Below are 22016 nucleotides of genomic sequence, written 5' to 3'. Positions count from 1 at the left end.
AGATGTAGGGCTGAGATTTCTAGACGCTTTTCAGCCCGTGATTATGAATAATCTTGGTGAGGAAGGTCAAAAGGCTTCTCACATGAGATGCCCCAGGAGGTGTGCGTGGAGCATCCGTCGGAGCACACAGCGCAGGAGGCAGAAATGCACTCAACAGCCGTCAGGTTTCAGCGCGGGGCTGTTCGTGCTTGGAGGTGTCAGCTGAAGAGCCTGGGAACAGATCTGCTGCTCAGTTCTGTGCTCCCTGCTTCCTGCCCTCCTCCTCAGGACGTCCTTTCTGACCCCTGCATGTTCCTGGAGAGTTTCGGAGCGGTAGGACGCAACCTTTTTCCCTTTTTTTTCCTAGGTTTCTCATGCAAATCACGGTGCGGATTATTCAGCGTTTAAAATCTGGTTCATGCTGGCTTCTGAATTTCATTTAAAATAAACATCTGGAGAGCTGTTTGATCCCCTGGGCGCGACTATTTGTCTGCCTCACATGTTAAAATGACTTCTGCTTCGTTTTTAGCGAAAGGCAAAGAGCTTGGCCGTGCTAACCCAGAGGAAACGGCTCACCTTCTGCAGCCAGTCATTTCCACAGGCACGCAGCCCACCCGGCAGGTATTTATAACCCTTCCTCTCAGGGAGGGGGGCAGCTGCGGCCGTCTGGTTCTCCCCTGCTGCCGTTTGGGGCCTGCAAGAACCCGTGCTCTGGGTTGTACTCTGCAAAACCTCCTCCTCCTGTGCCCAGCATGGATCAGAGAGGATGCTCTGGGCGAGGAGAAAGAATTACCTGCTGGTAATTCTCAGCGGGCAGCACAAAGCCTGCCTCTGGAGGATTGTCTCACGCTGCTGCTACCTCGCAGTCGGATCTGGGGAGCAGAGTCCCGGAGGGAGGAGCAGGTTATTTACCCCAATAGCCGTTGCATTGTGAGCGTTTTCTCTGTGTCGTCAGAAGCTCGCTCCTCTGCTCTTCGCTGGAGACTTCAAATGTGTGCCCCTGGCGAGAGTGCTGGGTACATGCTTCCTGTGCCTTTCTTGCTTTGAAATGGGTTCCTGTTGCTCTTTGGCAGACCCTGAAGCAGCGATCTGTGGAAAGAGCGCATTCAGAGCCAGAGTGACTTTACCTCTTTGTTTTCTCTCTTTATTTATGCCTCTGTGGGATCAGCTGGTCCCGCATTATGTGTGAAGTAGTTAAAATTTAGCCTGCATCTGTAGGATGTGATTTCTTTCTCCCCCCCCCCTCCCAGTCCCCAGTTGCTTTGATCAAATCAAATAAAAAAGCCGCGCTTTCATTTCTGGTTCTGTAGTTTCAAAGCCAATCTCTTGACATGCTCTAGCAGTCTGGACCCGAGTCCTTTCTTTTTTTTTTTCCTTCCTTCATCCAAAGTCACACTGTGTCTTGTGCCTTTCTCCGTATCAGCAGTTAGGATCTGCGCTGGCTTTTATCTGAATCAAAAGACAAATGGAAGAGGGCAAGACGCTGCAGGAACGGGGAGCAGGCTCACGTGTGCGATGGAAATATGTAATCCTTCCATGCAGGCTGCCATATGGAGGACAGACCCATTTCTGTATTGAATATTTGGAGCCTGTGCTTCCAGAAATGCGAGTTTAGAGTTTAGGCTTTGAAGGCTGGCTAATCCCCCCAGCAGCTAATACCGACATAAAACTCTGCGATGTCAAGCCTTTCCCTCTAAACGCTGTTTTTTTTTTGTTGGTGGTGGAGTTGTTTTATTTTTTGCATGTGTCAAACGTACGAAGCAACACCGAATTTGAGAAATTAGCATTCAGATGCTCCGTAATCACTTTATTTTTGTCTGCGTCCCCGTGCGGGTCAGCGCTGCGTGGCTGTGAAGCACAGGAGGAGAATCCAGAGCTTCATCCAGCATCCTAAAAGCACCCTTTAAACCTCATTCCTGGAAAACCACATCTGCACCCGGGGCCAGGATCCCAGCTAAGCCCCAGATCCTACTGAAATACCCGGTCCTCAGCACAATGAGCATCCTGGTTGGTGTCATCCCTGTCGAAATCCAAACCGTGTCTGGTGGCATTTGTGATTCTGCAGCACGCGTTGCTTTCACAGAGCTGGAGCGCCTTGAGCAAAGCGTGCTGCTCCTTGCATTAAGGAGTCGGATTGAGCTATTCAAAGCAGGTTGATAAATTGCTTTTCATTAAGTGTCTGAGTGCCAAGGGGTTCGCTATGTGTTCCAAGACAAAAAAATACATTAATTACAGCTTCTGCAGAGCGTTTATCAATCGCACGGTTATAAACAGTACTAATGCAGTTAATTGAAGGTAGAAAAATTTACCTTTTAGAATTCATTGACCGCAGCTAGCTTGGTTACTCCATGGTAGGGAAGAGAAATTGCCTGGAAATGAAGCAACCGTTGGGGGATTGCCTCGGTGACTTTCTGGGGTAGGCGCTCGGCCAGGCTCTCCCCCCTGCAGCCAGGTTGTGCTTACATCCAAGGGATGTTACAGCTGCAGCTGTGGCCTGTCCACGCGCTTTATTTATCACCATCTCTTTCTTTTTTCGTATATAAAAAGGTAAGTGCAAAGGGGGAAGGACACGCAAGCAAACCAAAGGCTCCTGCTCACCTGGAGTCAGTAAACCTTGCTGTGGGAAAAGGAATCCCTTCGAGTGTAAGCTCTTCTTGACGGTGATGTGTTCGTGGCTGCTCAGAGAAGTAGGTGAGATCGCTCGGAGCTGTTCTGTGGGGCCAGCAGACAAAAATCTCTGGTTCTTGTGCCTTTGAAAATGCCTTGTGTGCTCATGTTGCTTTCCCCAGGGCTGTTTTGAACTGCCAGCGGTGCCGCTGGCCACTTTTCATCCTTCTTGGAAAGGCACCGGGCAGAGCACGGGCTCTGTATGGTACCTCCCAAATAGTGCATTTCTTCTCCTTTTTTCTGTAGAGTTAGGAGACGGCCTTCGAGTTCCGTGGCAGGTTGGTGAGGACGGTAGGTCTGTGTCTGTGAGCCGTCGGGGCGGTGGCACCTTGTCTGGAAGTCGGTAGGAAAACACAGCAGCATCTGTCCATCCCCTCCGTGTTCCTCTGGCGGCTTGTGTTGGCCGCTGCTGAGTGTCGTGTGCTGGTGTGGCAGCTTCTGTTCGAGTTCTTGGAAGGCTTGTCATCTCGACAGCAGGGCTGCACGACATCTCCAGCTAGAGAAGGTCTTATCTGGAGCCTGCAAACGGTTGTGGATCTATCTCCGAGCTGATTCGGCCGGGGTCCGGCAGGAAGCCCCGGCACGGTGACGGCTTAGATGCCCATCTCCACTCCTCTATCTCAAAAATGGTCTGTGCACGCCTCTGCTTTGTCAGCGGGCTGCTGCCGTTGCCCTATAGGTGGGACCCGAGCTCGGTGGCCAAACAGCTCAGCCCTGAGCCCAGCAGCTTGCAGCGTGAGTGCACGGGGCAGGAAGGCACACGTGCATGGCCAGCAGGACCCAGAGCCCGCGTGCCACCGGCCACCGTGTCCACCCCGCACCCCGGCACCTGCTCAGCGAGTGAGTCACTGCTTTTGTTCTTAGCACCAGTTCCGTTTTGGGTTTTGCACGAAGTGCAGCTCATTCTGCCTCATCTTATTTGCAAATATTTTCTCGTTTTTCAAGCGAGTCTATTTTTAAAGCGGGACTCGAAGCGGAGTTTTCGATATCTAGCGCATCTGGCTTGCTCTTTGTGTGTTGCCTATAGGTGAAATTTGTTCAAAGTTAGCTCTGAAAAAATATTAAATAATCAGCTTGTACGAAACAGAGGAGGAGAGCTACCTTCCTGCTCGGGGAACTGTCAGAATCTCTAACTTCTGGTGGTATTTTTAAAGGACAAACTGTTGTTCTGTCCTGTGCAGCCATGAGCATTTGTGTAAGTCCCCATTAAGGCTTTAATTCTGGGCTGTTACAGGGTTATTTGGAATGAGAGGAGCTAAAGATAACGGTGATCCGTGCAAGGCAGCCACTGGAGAGAGAAGTATTTCACATTTCCTTTCCCCTTCTGTGGCTGTGCTTAAGCAAAGCTTCCTTTCCAGCCAGGCCTGTGGCCCAGCGCTGGTGCAGGAGAAATCGCGAGGGAGGCGCTCTGGACGTCCTTCGTGGTAAAACAAACCCCAGAATTCCACCTCCTGCTGCTCCCGGCCACCTTAAGGCGTGGGAAGGGGCAGGGAACAGGCACGGGGCACACAACGGCGTGCTGCTGGTGGCTGTTAACAGCGTGCCCTCTGCCCTGGGAAGAGGGTCAGCCTGCAGCTGGGTTTCTTATCGCTTGAAGGCAGAAGGAAGTCGTGCACGAGAAGGGAGAGAGCGGCTGTTGGTGAAACCTGCCTCTGCTGGGCTGTGTGCGAGCAGCATCCTGGAGGCTGGCTGTTTGGGGCGTGCTTCGTGGGCACGTCGTCGGGGCTAACTTAAATACCCTGAAATACCCCGAAATACCGGCGTGTAGGATTCCTGGGTCTGTGCTCCCTGTTACAGCAGAGATGGTGCTCAAGCAGTCGGAGGAACGTGGCTTTAGTTTGCCCCGAAGGTAATGGATGCTTTTGAGGAAGGAATGTTGCTTCGCTCCCCTTAGTACCTCGTTGAAAAACGTGGTATTTTCAGTGAAAGTTAAGCTTTTGGTCTTCTGAAAATAAGAATCGAAGCCTTTACAGCGACTGGCAGGGAGCTTTTTGTCTTCTGAAAATAAGAATCGAAGCCTAATATCCGGGCAAGCCCTGACATCGATGGCAGGGCTGTATTTACCCAGCCCCTGATGTTCATTGTGGCAGTTCAGCCATTGTAGCACCCTGTGCTCTCTCCGAAATGACCGTGCAGGTTTGTGCACTGCTCGACATCGCTGGGGTACAGCCCAGCCTGCTCCTGCACCCCCGCCAACACCGCGTTAAAAGCCTCGGAGCTGGAAGTTACCATTTAAAAGGAGAAGGAAAATTAATTAAAGGTCAGAGTGCTTTAGTCTAGCGAAAATTCAGAGGAGGCAGATCCAAAGTTATTCAAATTCCCTTTGAATATGGGCTGATTTTCCTATTTCTTGCTCGAGTTCCCATGGTGAGGGCAGTATCTCATCTGTCTCATAGCTGACCACTGGCATCTGTGTTTCAAGCACAGCCAGAAATCCTCCTTTGAAGCTGTGGCCAGGCCCTGCAAACGTTCTGACTTGTCTTTTTTACATCTTCCCTTAGCCTGAGAAGAGACCTGCAACACCTGGCGAGACCTACTTAGGGCTGTGTTGTCTATCAGCTCCTGCCACATTGCAAAATGTGGAGTTAAATCTAAAAATAGGCTTAAAAAGAGGTGATAGGCTTTGAGTAAAGTAAAATAAGCCACTGATTTAGGTCATGAAAGGGAATTTATATCACTAGTTCTCTGTTGCAGCTTTCTTGAGCTAAAATTCTCCTCTGTCCTGACACATGAAAATGAAGAGGAGCAGCGGTGAGTAAATGGAGTTGAGGCGTACGAAGTGTGGTCCGATTCCAGTCCCTTCCTTCCCGGATTTTGACCTTGTAAGTGATCCGTCGAGGGGGTATTGGATGCTCTGCAGTTTAATTTGTCTTCCTGGATATTCTCCCGTGGTAGCAAACTGTCACCCACTACCATCCTTTTCAGAAGGAGCAACCGTGGCATGGGGTGATGAAACCCTTCATCCAAAACCACGTCAGGGATCCGTGGTGAGCCAGCTACAGCCCTCAACCTCTCCTATCGTAGGCGAGCTCCATAATCATGAGACCCGTCCTGTAATATAAAGCTGGTCCAAAAACCCCTTAAGCCTCTGTAAAATGAGCCCTGTGCAATTTTTGCCCGTCTCGGAGCGGTTGTGCGGGCTCGGTGATGTTTGTAAAGTGCTTCGATACGCTTTGGTGAAGGGCAGGGTGTTAATAATTAAAACTGGGAGGAAGTTCTAAAGCAGCACGGGAGACGGCTGCCCTTTTCTGGTCTGGTAGTTCACAAAAATGCAAACCAGGCTGGGCAAATCGGCGAGAATTTGGTTCCACGCCCCCTGCCCCCAGCCACCTGCACTGTGCAGCTCAGTCTGCTGCCCAGAGGAGATGAGAGCAGCTCGTCCTAGCTCAGGAAAGCCCCTCAGACTGCACGCAGGCGGCGAATTATCAACACTGGAAACCTTTGGAGTTAGCATCTCCCCACGCTCCAAAAGTGCATAATTTTACAGCGACGGGAGATTCACCAAACTGAGCGTTTTTTGACAAATACGAGGGTTTGCTCAATAGCACGACGAGGTCTGTAAAACTGAAAACTTGCTTTGGAAACTCTCTCCCTCTGTCCCACTTGGGTATCGTCAGAAGGTTCTTTTGGTGAGGACGGGCCCCGCTAATGGCTTTCTCCTGGCGCAGCTAACGAGCTGTTTGCAGGCTGTGGGAGCAGCCCCGTGTTTGTCCATTTCCCTGCTTAGCAGTTTCATTTGCAAAGTGCAGGCAGGAGCAGGCTTCTTGCCAGCAACAGCTTCATTCAGATTAGGGCTTTAGTTCAATTATGTCCAATTAACTTTTATTGCAGATAGCAGTGATAATTACTTGCGAGTCAATTTTTTGGCTGCGGTTATCCCAGGGCTAAAGTCTGAGCCTGATGGATTTTAATAACCGAAGTGACGTGTAGCTTTTCCTCTTTTTTTTTTTTTTCCCCTTCTTCAGGCCTCAATTAGACGAAAGGTCAGAAGCTATGTAAAAAACCCATCGTACAATTAAAGCCGACTCTTCTCCTCTCCAGCAGCTGCCTTGTGCCGTGTTTTAAAATAATCTCTTGGGACCGACCTAAAAACAGCTTTTTAAACTCCGAGAGCATAACCTTGAGCTCGCTGCCGCTTCAGCCGAGGAGGGGATTTGATGGAACCAATGTCACGCGTGGCACGAGGAGCGTGATACGAGCAGCGTCCCATTTAAGTGCTCTTACCCAAAAGCTTCTGCTTTTTTCCTCCACTCACCTAGCGTTGCCATCCTGGCTCGGGGAGGGAGCTGTGCTGCAGCAGGTGCCTGCCCTTTCCCCAAAGCACGCCCCGCACATTTCAATTCTCCCTGCTCTCCACTCCAAACTCTTTAATTTTGTTGCCTGAGTAACGTTGTAAATGGAGGTCAGCCTGAAAGGTGAAGCAGTTTACAAGCGAAATCATAGGTAATTAAACCGCGAGGAGCAGGGATTGATTTTGATGGGAGCTGTTGCAGGGCTCTGCAAAAGGTCCAGCCGGGTGCAGGAAGCCAAGAGGTCCCGTCCAGGCAGACGCTGACGGAGCACTGTGCTCGTTAGGAAAGGCGCCTTGCTATTGTTCAGTGCTCCTCTTTATTTACCCCCAAACACCCCTGGTGCTATCGTGATTTATCGCCGTTTCAAAAGACCGCCTCTCCGCACCTTATTTTTGCACTTTTCCGTTTAGAAAAAAAAATCATTAAGGGGATGAGCTACCAGCTGGCCGCCAGCACGGTGCTCCTTTGGTAATTTCTCTCCAGGAAAAGGTAAGATCTCCCTCCAGCTTTTCAGCAGCCCCGAGCAAGCAGAGGGTGCAGTGAGTGGCCGGGCAGAGAGGGCTGTGCAGGGCTGGAGAGAGGCAGGGAGCTGCAGGACCAGTAGGGTGCTGAGTAAAACCCAGCAGGCTGGAAAAAAACCATCCTGAGCACCGAGGTTGGCAGGGGATTCGGCGTGTGCAGCTGATGGGAACAAATTTTTTCCCCCCTTTATGTTTAGGTTACTTCAGGAGAAGGAAAAGGACTGAGTCTCATTCGGTCCCAAGCAGCCTGCTGGGGGTAAATGAGACACCGAGGTTCCCTTGGAGCAGGAGGATGGGCCCAGGTTCAATTATATTCCCTGGAAAGCTCCTGCAAACGTTTGGACCCAAGAAACTTCACAACCCACCTTCGTTTTTGGTCTCGTTTGCATCATTTATATATATATATATACACATATATATATGGTGAACTTGGGCCGTGCAGCCCGTGTTGGGGGTTCTCCATAAATCCTGCCTCCAGTTCGGGAATCTCACGTGGCCACCTCGTGAATGAGGAGGAGAAGCGAAGCGTGTCGGTCAGCCCCGAGTGCTTAACTCCCAGCTTACGGGACCCCGGGGTGCTGGAAACTTGGAATAGTTGCGAGCTTTTCTTTTGTGCGGGTAGATGCTCCTGCTCCCTCCCGCCCCGAGCCCGCAGTTTGGAATTTCAAACATGCGTGTTTACTTTCATGAACCTAACTTTAGACTTCAGCAGCTTGCTTTCGTCTAAAGCAGCTCGGCTTCCCATATTTCACTGCCCGGGGGTGGTTTACGGGGAGCGTTTCCTTTGTGTGCTTACCCTGGAAGGCCTCTCGAGAGCTTCAGGCACTCGTATTTAAAATCCTGGCAATAACTCGGTGTGTGGGGTCTGTTTATGTAATGATAAAGCTGTGTTGGAGGATGAGAGATTTCCTACCGGTGCCGAGTCGCTTTACACCTCGCTTTTACTCCTCCGTGTCAAAGTTCCCCCTGGCGCGGGGCCTGGCAGAGGCAGTGGTACACTTGGAATATCAGCCAGACAATCATGCACGTATTTTTTCGTGATGTATTCAGTCCAGAAAGACGATATTTGGTAAGTTTTGCTGAAATTACCCAGGGTGGTGTCCCTGGCGGTGGGTAGAGGTGAGTTTCCCTGTCGTGCCCTGAACCCTGGCTTGCCCTCCGCAGGATGCGCTGCGCTGCCTAGACCAAAAAAACCAAGGTAAGGCTGGCTGGAACAGTCGTTGTGGCAACGTTATAGTTACTCCGAAACCCCAAGCACTGTAAATCCTTGTTAAGCTTAAAACGTTTTAATTATTAATGCATCTTAGGAGAAAAAAAAATCTATTCATGTGTCTAAACCTGCTAACTATTTCCTAGAGCGTACTGCAGTCCGCGTGCTGGTAGGATTATATCCTGCAGCCAGATTAGATTAAAATCACTTCAAAGAGAGGTATTTGTTTATTTAATCTAATGATTGTTTTTCTCTAGCACCGTACGTTATCTTTTTGCATACATTCTCAAGACAGAGCTCGTTCAGCTGTGCTTGGTGATGCACAGAAGCGCTTTACAATGCGATTGAAAAACTTTGAAGGTAAGGGTTTTACAGCTGCCAGAGCCTAGCGGGCAGCCTGCTGCCCAGTTTGACCAGTTTAGAGGACGGTGCTGCTGAGCCTGGCATGGTGCAAAGCGCTGTGACCCTTCCCAGTTCCCCCAGTAACAGAGTTCGTGTGCTCCCAGGACCGAGGCAGCGTGGGGAGCTTCGCAGGTGCTGGTGCCCACACAAGTTGCAGCTTCGGAGCCAAGGCTGCTGGTAGGATTTGTTGCCGTGCCAAGTTCAGTTTCTCTCCTGCTCTGGACTAATTAGAGGCAATAAAGCCGAGCACAAGAGGGGGCGATGGGCCCTGCAGCCCCCGTGTCAGGACCCTGAGCTCCTGACCCGAGGCGTAACGAGGGTGTGAGGCAGCCAGGGATGTTCACCTTAACCCAAACACGCAGCAGCTCTCAGTTCGTGGCAGCCCCGTGGTCTGCTCGACCTGTCTGCACCAGCTCCTGTTGAGGGTCAGCAGGAGAAATCTCATCAGGAATAAACGTCAATTAATTTCTAACCAAAAAAAAATATTAATGCATTTGTAAAGATGTTTCAAATGCGTTTGTTGTCAAGTACCGAGATACCCGTTTTGTAGAAATGTTAATTTCATGGAGAACAAAAAATGGAGCAGGATTTTAATTATAATATGGAATTCAGTAATGGAGTCATGGTCAGCACTTCTGCCTAAGTCTGAATTCCTTTTTTTAATGCTCAGCAGTGACCTAGATGGCATCAATTTGCTTATTGCAAATCAGGCTAAGAGAATGATTTTATGCTTCCACTCAAAATGATTTTTTTTTAAGTCAGATATTTCCTTTAAAATTATTATTGCCACCCCAGTCTTGTATGAACCTTTGGCATTGCCCGAAGTGATTATCTATCTGCAGGAGCAACTTGCCTTTACAGCATGCTCTAAAATATTAAAGTCCATGTCTCGGTGCTGGGGCTGTCATGGACGCTGATGCTGATGGTGAGCAGCCCCTGCCCCTGTCTCGCTGGAGGAATTGCTGCTCGCTCAGCCCGGGTGCTGTGCTGCTCTGCAGCAGGCTTTGCTCTCTTTCAGGGCTGCACTTGCTATCAGTGGTGGTTCAGACACCAAACTCCCTTGGCCATGCAGTTAAGAAGTGATCCTGGACTGGCATCACACCTTACGAGAGCAAAAGTTGGGTGGGTGTGATGTGATCTGGTGGCTTTTCGACTGCGGTGAAGGTTCTTAATTTTGTTGCCTGCTTTCCACTGAGAAATAGGTCTTGTTTTTTAGTCTTACAAAGACGATGAAATGAGAAAAATACAATTTTTTCTCTTGCTGACTCCGAGCATTTCTGTTGCTCACGCAGGTAAAGCTCAGGCAGTGTACGGTGGTTTTGTCTCCCGATTAAAAGGAGCTGGAGTCTTATTTTTTTCTTTTGGTCTTGCTGGGTGTAATTTGAGGCAAGAAATTGCTGCCCACAGGATGTCTGTGAAGTTTTCCCTGAATATTGCATACTTAGAGTCATGAAGAAATCTCATCTGTGGACGGCAAGCAACGGCTCAGTTGCTAAAGTTCCTCTGAGACGTGGATGTGATGGGTGTTTGTGTCTCAGCACCTCGGGAAGGACTCTGAGCACTCCACCTGCTGCAGAGGGCGAGCAGAAATCCAGGTGTGGAGTTGGTTTTGCAAGGTTTTACAGCTGCACATCTTCCATTTCTGGTAGTGCGTGTGGTCTAGTGCTTGTAGAGCAGTGCTGATGCTTGTGGAGATCTGGGCAAGGAGGAAAATCGGACGGATTTCTCCAGCTTGGCTCAGCTGCATCATTTTCCTGAGCTTTGTGAAGCGCTCGTGGCTGTCTGTCAGTGCTGTGTCCTGCTGTAGGAGGGGGGATTGCAGCAAGGGCTTGGGCCAGGTAGCCTCTAAAGACCTTGTTCCAACCAAAAACTCTCTCCCCAGCCCTGGTGATGCTGGGAGACTTGAATCCTGAGTTGGTTTTGTTGCTGGACCCACCATGTATTGGCACACTGATGGTGGGGTTTGAGCGTAGTGGTGCAGAGCTTGCATATAAACAGCTTCGGTGCTTCGTGCCTTGCTGTGAGGGCTTGGGGCCAGAAACTCTGAGCCCATGCAGAGCAAGAGGACAGCACGTGCCCTGCCTCTTCATGCGATGTGAGAGAGCCAGTCAAATGAAGGAGAGGTTTCTTTGCCATCCGTAACAACCGTCTTTGAAATCCAAGAGAGAATTACGGATCCCCTTCTGCGTGTCAGCCAGCAGAGAGCAAGACAGGTATTTTGGTTTAAGCAGGTAGCTGACCCACTTCTCAAAGCGTTTCCACTGCTGCCACGAGATTTGGTACGGGCCAGTGGTCCTGCGTCTGTGCTTGGTCAGGCCTTCTCCCAGGGACGGCTCTCTGCCTCTTTCTTTTCCGTGTTCCTCCGTGTATTATAACTTTGAATTGTCTCTCTGTTGTTGCAGTGTGCAGAGGAGTGAATGCCCCATGTTGTGTTAGTGCCTGTCTGCCATGCTGGCCTGTCTGCCAGGACCAGGTGACCTCTCCTTTCAGCTTCTTTCTTACACGCAGATGAACACTGGACTTCAGAAATGTGAGTGACGTTTTGTCTGCAGGATGTGGTTAACTGTTAAATCTGGCTCTGGTACAGCTGTGAAATAAACATTTAGGGTACAGTGGAAAAACCATTTAATGTCAGAGGCCTCGTTTTGTTGTGCCTTCAAGGCATCCCTCAGCAATGGCTACGAGAAAGCGCTGTGGAGGTTCACGTGCGTGCAGCAAGGCTTTCCAAAGGGTAATTTTAACCACCACGAGCCAAAATGCAGGCAAGGTTTCTGTGAGATTCATGCCTCTGCTGGAAACATGTTGTGCTAAAAGCGTGCCGGTTGACTTGCTCCTTAACACAACTTTTTCCCGACTCTCTTTCATTTCGATTCGTTTAATTACTCGTAGACACCCGTAAAAGCTAGACTGGGCTAATGCAAACCCTTTGAGGTCAGCTCTCTTGTTGTACACACCTGGGGCATGTACTGCAAATATTCGTGATCTAGCCCAAATTACTAAAGTTCAAAGTTTCCGTCTTCTTTCTGATGTTTCTTTGGTGCCTCTCAAAATCTGTCTGCAGAGAACTGTGATAACTCCAGTGTTCCTGTCGATAGCCGAAGTGGTATTTTCAGGACTTACACTTGGGAATACAGGGTTACTGGCTAGAGGTTTTTAAAATCTGACGCTGTCTCTGCTCTTTATTGTCGTACCCTGATTGTTCAGCTGAAATTTCAGAAGGTTTCTACGTCAGAGCCGTGTACGTGGCTCACAGGGATGTGAGCTGTGCGTGAAACGTGCACCGGGAGATCTTGGTGCCCTCGGTCTGCTCGTGGACTCGTTACTCTTTAAAACCAAGTAATTAACACTCCGGTTAGAGCTAAATCGTTAACGTGGTAAGATGCTGCTGAAAATAGGTAAGCTAATTTTGCAGTTGAGGGTGACATTCTCAAAGTACCAGTCCTGCCGGTGGCGCGTGACACTGTTCACGTACACGTGTGCTCCCCAGCACCTCTCGAGGAGCATTTATGCCGACTCCACAGGCTTGGTGCCTGTAACCACACTTGTGTCTACAGCAGAAATCCTTACTCACAAAAGGACTTCATTAGGTGGTGCGAAGCTAGGCTTCCCCCTTCTCCCTTTCCATTCCCAGTCTGAGTTTTGCTGACTAAAACGAGCTTACCCAAAAGGCAGGCTGCCGTGGAGAGGCCGTGCCTCGGCTCTGGCATTGCGAGAAGCGTCTGTGGCGGATTGGAAAGCTTAGCTCTGAAAGCAAATCACTTAGGTTCACGCCAGCGTAGCCGTGCATAATTCAGGTGTTTGCTAATTACACAGCTTACGAGGCAGTGTTTTAACCTGATGGTACCCGCTGCTGTTCCGGAGGACGACGTATCCCCGTGCCCAGAGCGTCGCTGCCTGCTGCTTGGTGAAGTGTTCGGGGCACTGCAGTTAAAAGAATTTAGGACAAAAGTAGCTGGCAGGCACTGGCTGGCGGTGGTAGTGCTCAGCTGTTCCAGTTTGTTCTGATTTATGTGGAGGAGGAAACTGCTCACACAGACCTCGCTCACCCCTGCTGCAGATGTGTGTAAGATTAATTGGTGCGTTTCTCTCCGCGCTGTATATGCACGAGTGCTCTAGCCCCTGGCCAAGGGAAAGCTGAGTTAATGAGTGTTTTTAATGAACAGTGACTCGTGACTTTTGATGGGGGGTGGGATAGGGCTTTAATAATGGTGCTGTTGCTTCAGCAAAAGGCACAGAACTCCACCTGATAACCTTTATTCAGGCTGAGCATGTGTTTGTATTAATGGTTTAAGTGTCGGTTTCTGGATCAGACTTTTATTCACACTTAAAATTCCACACTGGCTCGATTATCTTTTTTTTCCTACTTTCAAATAAGAGGCATTTTTCTTAAAGATGGTCCGTGGAGTAGGAGCTTTGAGGATTGATCACTTATATTTCTTCCTTTTGAAACCGAACCACTAAGGGACTCCAGGTTTCCTATTTTCCTTCGAATCCCAACCTATGACAGCATCACAGGACAGGCTGTGCGGGCAGCTGAGGCCGAAGGCAGCATCCTCAGCCCGAATCACCTCCGATCTGGGAGCTGAGGCTCCTTTTTTCAAGTCTTCTGCAGCCGAGACCCCTGTGCAGAAGGCGAGCACGGCTGCTTTTCGCTCGTCCTGCTGCAGACGCCCTCAACAGGGCAGGAATCCTGAAGGCCCGGTTGTGTTTTATTTAACGGTGATGAAAATTTAACCATAGGCAATTCGAAAAGCCGTGGGGTTTAAAGGCTTAATGTGAAGTGCACTTGAAAGATGCTGCATTAGCGCTGAGGTGAGGCAGAGGAGTGGATCTCATCTGACAAAAATAGCTCTGGCGTGGTGCGACGCCTGCAAGGATGCCAGCAGATGAGCCGCGTGCCTCGGCGTTAGCACCATCAGTTTATGGGGTAATTGCTCGGATGCACAGCTTTACCCTGTAGTAAACAGGAAATAATTGCTTTTCAACAAAAAGTGTTCGGCCTCGCGTTCACTGTCCCATTGTTTTCTTCACGGAACCTTTGTGGCCTGGTACAGAGCTCTGGTGCTTGCCCACAGATCACACGTGTTCTTCCTCATAGCAGCATTTTCTTTCGGTCTATTCTGGTTTTCCATTCCCTTAGCTACAAGACCTAATCGTTTTTTACTGGTTTATAGGGTATTTTGGTCAGATATTCAGGCTCGTGAGCACAGCACAGCACAACATTTTACACAGCACACTGGGACCCAGCATCTTGGTCAGGCCTAAGGACATCAACTGAGGTAGTTCACAGTAAGAGGAGCATCAAGTTAGCTGTCTACACAAAGGGATCTGTTTCGAATGGTTGGTTCCAGAAGATCCCAGCCAAGGGATTTAAAAGATGGTTTACCATTCCGTAGGGTACCAAACGTGACGTTGGTGTGTTGCTTAAGCCTGGCTGAGGGGTTGTTTTCACCCTCAGAGGAAGGAATCCATCCAGATTCAGGATTGCAGGTACGCGAGGTATGCGTTCCTTTGTCCCTTGTTGATGGCTCTTCCCTGACTCGTGTTGCAAGGGGTTGCCCCAGGGGGAAGAAACAGAACTGGATGAGGTTGGGACACTGCTAAAAATAAAGGTTGGGAAGCTCACGGAGGCCTTGGCCTCTGATGAACGCGATTCAGAGGTTCTGCTCCCCGGTAGGGACACAGCAGCTCTCAAAAGGACAGACAGAAACCACCTGCCCGCAGCGGAAGATACGGGGATAGGAACAGAGAGGATATTCAGGTTAATGCCAAATGAGCGCTTTGATTAAGAAGAAGGGTGCTGTGTGCCCGTGTTTGGACAGCACGCAGAGGGGACGAGCATAAACAGCAGCGCGGTGCGTGCTGTGCTAGGGACCCACGGCAGCCCGCCTGCAGAGCTTCTCATTTCACAAAAGGTATTTTTAATACTTCTATAATTATCCTTCCTTTCGGTATTCATCCCATTTCCCGTTTTCTGGCCCTTGCTTTCCGACGGTGAGTGCTCTTAGAGCAGCACTGATCTCCTGGCTCGGGAAGGCTGGAAGCCGCAGGACGCAGAGACAGCGAGTGCGAGCCGGCTGCTCCTCGGGCTTCAGCTGCATTCGGGAGCCTTTTGGAGGCAATTTGCTTAGAAGAATCAGAGATGGATTTTCAAAAGGAAAGGCTGCTCGCCTGAGAGCATCAAGCACTCCGATTTCCGCGGCTCAGAGAGCCAGATGCAGGGCTGGGATGCTCTTGGGCTCTGGAGGAGCTGGCTCCTGTGCTTCACCTCCTTTCAGGCACGGGGATGCTGAGAAGTGGAGCAAAAAGGATGGGCGTTTTTTCCTGTTTGCAAGGTGGGGGTGGGGGGGGGGAGAAAGGCAAAAGCAAAGTGGGATTGTAAAAGCTGCGAGCCATTATTTGAAGATTACAAAATGACTTCTGAAGTAGGAGCCTTGTGGTAGGGAAAGGGCCCAAGTCTCTGCTTGGAGTGAGATTGCAACGGGAGGCACAAGCACTTCCCCAGGTTTCTGAAGTTCTTTCCAAAAGCACTTCAAGCTGGTAGGCAAGGTAGGTATCTGCAAATCAGCATACGTGAAACCACACCTCTGTCTCCAGAAGTCTTTTGTCTGTGTCTGCGGAGCAGCACGGTTTTAATCTTGTGAGGTAATCGCACAATTCTGCTGTTTGATAGCGGGCTGCTGTCCCTAGCAAGGTGCCAGGCTGAAAATTCAGCCGAAGGAATAATTGCCAGCCATAAAATAACGTTCGTGGAGCCTCCTTCCATTTGCTGAACTTGGACTGACAAGGACTTCCTAATGGACAAAAAGACACTCAGAGTGCTTTCAGATGGCAGCATCTAGAAGAGAGCTCAGATTTAAGTGGAGGCTTGAGCCGAAGTGCTCTGTAAGGCTCCCACCTCGGCGTTACGCGAGTTTCATGTTTAATTCATAACTTTCTGATTTCTGAATTACATGCTAAAGATTTTGCAAATGGCTCGAAGGGTCACGGGGAGGCAGCCTTAAATTAAGAGACGAAAGGCTGGCCCACCACCACCAGCCACAATAAGTACTGCAGGCTCCAATGCTGAGAGCACATTCCCTGGTTTTGTCCAGCTGTAAACGTGCTCTGAGCGAAACACGGGTTTGGTTTGGCTCCTCTGGACAGTTTTATCCTGAAGTTGAACTGGGGTGCTGTTGGTCTCCAGGTAATAAAGGGAACGAGGGATGTGGTAGATGATCTGCTGGTGTGGGAAGGTGAAGTTGGTGCCTCTTGGTTCCCTGGAGATCTCCTCCCCTTGCTGCGTGGTTGTCGTGTCCTGGGGTTGGTCCCTGGCTTGCCAGAGTCAGTATTGATGAATTTCCTTTCTCCGCAGGGGACACTACACAGAAAATGAGATCTGCACAGTATCCTACCCCAGCAGAATTGGATGCTTATGCTAAGAAGGTCGCCAACAACCCACTGACTATAAAGATTTTCCCCAACAGCGTCAAGGTTCCCCAGAGGAAACACATACGCCGTACTGTGAACGGACTTGATACTTCGGGCCAGAGGTACAGTCCTTACCCGTCTCAGGCCACCACGAAAACGGGCCTCCTGGCCATAGTCAAATCTCCAGCGAAAGGAATTATCAAGGACTTTGACGGGACACGCACACGCCTGCTGCCGGAAGCGATGATGAATCCCCCTTCCACCCCTTACGTTGCACCTAGCACTTTAACCCACCCCCAGGCGCTTGCTCGCCAGCAGGCTCTCCAGCATGCACAGACTTTGCCGCACCCCCAGAGCATCCCGCAGCCACAGACTTTGCAGCACCCTCAGGGGATACCACAGCCACAAAGCTTACCGCACCCTCAGGGGATCCCGCAGGCGCTGCCGCACCCTCAGAATATGCAGCAGCCGCAGGGCTTGCAGCATCCTCAGCCCATGGCACACCAGACTCTGCAGCACCCCCCCGCCCCTTTGCTGCAGCCGGGTTTACATGGAAGCAGAAAGATGCCGGATGCAGACGCGCCGCCGAATGTGACCGTGTCTACCTCAACCATTCCCCTCTCTATGGCTGCCACCCTGCAGCAGAACCAGCCACCGGACCTGAGCAGCATCGTGCATCAGATCAACCAGTTCTGCCAGGCCAGAGCTGGCATTAGCACTACCTCAGTCTGTGAGGGACAGATCGCCAACCCCAGCCCCATAAGTCGCAACCTGCTTATCAATGCAAGTACCAGGGTATCTACTCACAACGTCCCTACGCCCATGCCTTCCTGTGTAGTAAACCCTGTAGACCATGCTGCTGCTGCTATTCCTTCTGCCTCCGTTAACGTGCCCATGGTGAATATTAACAGGGTGCCGCCCGCCTACCAGAACGAGATCAAATCGGTCGCCTGGAACCAGCACCAGCTTGCACATCTGCAGCAAATGTGCGGGGACGCTGCTGGGCCCGCCGGGCTGGCGGGGAAGCACCCTCAGAGAGAGATGGCAGGGCAGAGCTTCCCCGGCAAGACGTCCGGCTACCCCCAAGAACTGTGCATGGGCCAGTCGTTCAGCTTGAAGCCCCCCCTCGAGAAGCCCACCCCCTCTCCGCCGGTGAACGGCTTGCAGGGACCCTTGCCGTACACCAACGGGCACTATTTCCAGCCCATGTGGAATAACATCCTGCCCACGCCCAACAGCGACAGCTCCGGGTCCCAGGACCTCGCCATGCCTTTCCACGGGGGCCAGCCGGCAGGAGCGCCGCTAGATTGCGCGGGAGGAACTCATTACAGAGCTGGAGCTGGTCCATCCAGCCAGAATAATGTGATGCAGACCATGGATTACCTAAGCGGGGACTTCCAGCAGTCTTGCTTCAGAGATCAGAGCATGGCCGTGCTGGGAAAAGTCCATCGGCCCCCCATCAACCGAGCACCTGAACCAACCGATAGTCGAAATCTTCATATTCAACACCCAGGGTATAGATAGGCTGCAGTCACTTTCACAGACAGAATTAGAGGTTTAGTCTTAATTTTAATTAATAAGCAAGGCATTTTTAACTTGCAAACTTGTGTGATCATTATAGTAACCGTTGGAAGAAGACATACTGTATATTTAAAAGCTTTGCCTACATGTTATCTCTCTCTCCTTTATGCATCAAATATTTAACATGCCTTTTGTTTCAAAGAATTTCATTACACTACTCCACGCCACAGCTGTTTCCTCACCGCAGAATCCCCTTTGTGCTGCTTTTGCCTTCTGCTTAGTAACTGCGTGCTGGACTGATGTTGAGTTGCTGCAGGGTTTCGCAGTTGCATCTGTTCGCCAGCTCCTTGAAGAGCCAGGTAGTGTAGCCGCTTAAATTTCCATCTCAATTTCCTCCGAAGATTAAGAGCAACAGAATTTGTCAGGAAGCAGGGCTTATTTTCAGCTCGAAAGCCCATTTCATTAATGCATTAAACATTGACCATTTGCACTGTCTAGAGGCCTATTTAATTGAAAAAGAAGCCTACGTTTGCAAAGAGCTAGCTAGGGGTACGTATTGAGGCATTAACATAGGAAGAAGCTTTCCAGCCGTTTCTCACGGAGATGCCGCCGTTTATCGTTTAGACTTTGTCCAAAGTCAAGAGTCTCCGACAGATTTATTTTTTTTTTCCGATACTTTTGGTATTTTTTTTACAGACAGGGTGTGGGGAGAGGGGGATTGGTGGTTTTAGGGCCCAGGCAGCCTGGCTGCCGTCGGTAGCTGCCTTTTTCTGCATCACATTTCCCTTCCCCGCTCCTCTTTGGCCAGCTAACGTCGTCTGAACCCCTCGCTGCTAGGAGTCTGGCCGTCCCCAGGCGAAGGGCCGGGAATCCAGACCCACTGACAACTCCAAAAAGGGTTCAGCCTCTTTCCTCCTGTAGCTAGGATGAATTTCAGGGCGAGGAGACCTAACTCCAGCTCGTCTCCGGTGGCGCGGGGCCACGTTCTCAATGCTCTCACATTCCAGCAGCAGCTCTGGTGGAACGGGAGGCGGTGGATCCGAAGCGAAGCTCCGGCCACGAGACACCCGGGGGGGGGGGCTTTAGAGTCCCGTATCCTACAGCAAAACGCCCCAGCTGATTTACTGGAACAACCCTCCTCTCTGGGAATTAGCGGAGCTGTTAATAACCTACCTTCTTCTTCCCGGAGTCTCGGTGCCTAACTACTTCTGTTCCTTCCCCAAGTCACTCGCAGCAGCTAGTCGAGTCAGTGACCGGTAGGACACTAACTGGTGGTAACCTCAGCGTCTTGTTCTCTTCCATGTCTTGAAACCTTTCCTTTTCCGAGAGCCGAATTTGTTGTAAGTAGAAAATTCCTCATCTCTGTCAACGAGGCTAATACTTGAACATAATGATCACAATCAAGTTTGGAAATTAAAAAAAAAAAAAAAACTACAAAAAAAAAAAAAACAACCAACAAATAAATGCATTGATTCTTTATATGTACACTGGCTAAAAAAAAAAAAAACAAAAAACAAAAAAAACCTATTGCTCTACACTGTAACTTTTAAGTGTAATATTTCTGTATGAATGTCGCCTGGTAGTGTGGGTTTGAGTAGCATTGTGTATGGGTGAACCCACTGGCCTCTGCCATCCACTGGCCTCCCTCACAGCCCTTTGAAAAACAAAGCCTTAAGTATTTGCTCCTTGAACTTTCCTTAACGAGCATGGTTTAAAATCTTAAGACATCATACAAAAATTCAAAAAAAAAAAAAGAGAAAAAAAAAACACAAAAAAAAAAAAACCTTACAAGTTTTGAAGTGACGTCATAGTTGGCTAGAGATTCTTAAAGTTTTTTCGTAAATGGAAAAATTAGAAAACATTTATTTGTATTTTTTTAATTTAGATGTGTAGTCCTGGGCTGTAACAAATATTTAGGTTTCAAAGCTTAGCAGAGTACGTTTTCTGACTCCTTGCGTAAGTTAGTACACTTATGTCATTATTTAAATTCCTTTAAGTGTACTATGAGCCGTTCTTTAGTGATAACTCTTTAGCAAAGTTAAGCAATTTGACTAAAGACGGATTAAATTATGTGTTGGCTTGTGTTGCCTTATATTTAAAAAGGAAAAATTGCCTGATTGTGTTATGCCAAATGATAGCAACATGAAGTCCTAATTTATTGTTTATAATCGTATTCCTGCAGTCTTTGTGAAAACTGGTAAATATACATCTATGAAAGAACTAAAATCCTGAGGCTTTTCATGCAATATTTTTCTGAATACATTATATTGGAAGCCAAGGTTCGAGTCTGAAGCTGCTTCCCTTACAGTCTCCCTGGCGTCTCCCCTCTCCCCAAATCGATCGAGGGCTGTGCTATGACTTTAACCTTTCCTGCTAAGTTAGTGACTGTAAGGTGTTCTGCTACCTGAATACGTACCTTTTTACTAAATAAAATATTGCCATCTCCTCTCTTCGTTAGCCTGCTGCAAATCTGACCCCAGACTCTTATTTAAAGCTCTTTTTTTTTTTTTTTTTCCCTTCCTGCTCTTCTCCTAAGAGAGAGCCCTGAGCAGAGCCCCGTTGTCGTGGTCTTTGCCGAAGTGGTTTTGATGTGGCTGCTAGCGCTGGATGTGCACTGGGAGCCGCTGCGATTTGCTCTGCAGAGAGCCACGACCTCCGAGACTTTGCCCTGGCACCGCAGGACTGGGAAGCAAAACCATTCCCAAGCAAAAATATTCCCAAGCCTCGTCCAGGCGGGACGTTGCCAGGTGCCTGCTTGAAAAAACAGCCATCGCTTTCCGAGTAAAACATGCAAAAACACTTCCTTTTTGTTGTTCTAGGAGCGAGGGCTTTTTTGAACGGCAGCTAACAGCTTCTCCTTTCTCCTTCCCCATCAGATCTGCACAGAGGGACAGCCACCGCCCTGCCTCCCTCCCAGGCGCAGGGACCCCAGCCTCAGCCTGCAGGGCAGCCCCGTGGGGCACTGCTGCTCGGGGAGGAGCGGGTGAGGCTTAATCCCGAGGCCAGGGGCCCCGCAGTGCGGTAGGAGGTGTTTCTGTGCCATTTATTTCACGCTCTGTGGGTCCTTTCCTTGCTGAAGGACAGCCCGGAGGCCGGTGCCACGCGCGGTGCCGAACGCGGTGGCAGCAGCGGCGCAGGGACCAGCACCCCTCGGCTCCCGGGGAGCCTTCCAGGAGTTCACAGCACTGCTCCCAGCGCAGATCTTCCCTTCTTGCCTTTTTGCCTTTTTTTTTTTCTTCGTTAGCTCAGTGGCTTCATGACCTCTAGCACAGGAAATGCGAGCTCCAGATTTCTGGTTCCATGCTCGTGCGCGGAGCCTGGGTACCCGCAGGTGGCAATTCTGCTCTTTGAGCCAAGAGCAGGGTCTTTGCAGGCGTTTTTTTTGGAACTATTTATGCTGTGTTGTCAGCACCAACCCCCGTCCCCTGTACCGTATCACACTGGTTTAGCAGAATCTTGTTATCCTGGTGGTTTCTGGCACCACCCTTGCCAGCCAGAGGTTGGCATGAAATAGCTTCTAGAAGGGTTAAACAGGAAAGTGGTGTAAAACCTCCCAGGAGGAAGCTTCCATCTCCGTGTCTTTTCTTTTGAGCAGAAGCTTTGAAGCTGTTAAATCTCAAGCCCAGTTTGTTACAGCCCAAAGTTACCGTTTTATAAAGACACTTGTGAATTTCCTTTCTTTAAGCTTACGCTGTGAAAGACGTCTCCGTGGGACTTGGCCACTCCCGTAGAAACCAAACAGAAATGTTTGCTGGGGCTCACGGTGGAGACAACGGGGAATTGCTGCTGTATTTGATTAAACCACATACTGATTATATACGCTGCTTCTTATGTGCTACGGGTATGAACTAGATCTTTTTTTATTTTTTTTTTTTGTCTGCAGGAAAAATAAAAAAAGTAAAGCAGAAAAAAAAAAAAAACAGAGAGAGAGAAAGAGAGCCCTGGTCCCTCTGCCCCTTGTGCTGTTTGTGTGCAGGGCGAGTACCGTGGGGGGGTACAGAAATACCCAGCGGG

General features: G+C 49.7%; 1 protein-coding gene across 2 annotated transcripts in view; it reads left to right on the top strand.

Annotated features, from left to right (window-relative positions):
* Nucleotides 1-21762, top strand: part of FAM222B (family with sequence similarity 222 member B) — a 35339-nt gene extending 13577 nt beyond the window's left edge. The window contains exons 1-2 of one of the 2 annotated variants that reach the window (XM_084299496.1): nt 11473-11601; nt 16426-21762. In XM_084299496.1, coding sequence (XP_084155622.1) covers nt 11520-11601; nt 16426-18005 — 1662 coding nt within the window. In that variant the 5' untranslated portion in view covers nt 11473-11519 and the 3' untranslated portion in view covers nt 18006-21762. Of the gene's footprint in view, nt 1-11472; nt 11602-16425 lie in introns of those variants that run through there. The other variant, XM_084299497.1, reaches the window with a different exon arrangement.
* The last annotated feature ends 254 nt before the right edge of the window (nt 21763-22016 follow it).

Source organism: Netta rufina (genome assembly GCF_964035555.1).
Source record: "Netta rufina genome assembly, chromosome: 21".
Taxonomy (NCBI): domain Eukaryota; kingdom Metazoa; phylum Chordata; class Aves; order Anseriformes; family Anatidae; genus Netta; species Netta rufina.
The sequence above is the reverse complement of the archived record's forward strand: the minus strand, read 5'-3'. Positions and strand labels throughout refer to the sequence as shown.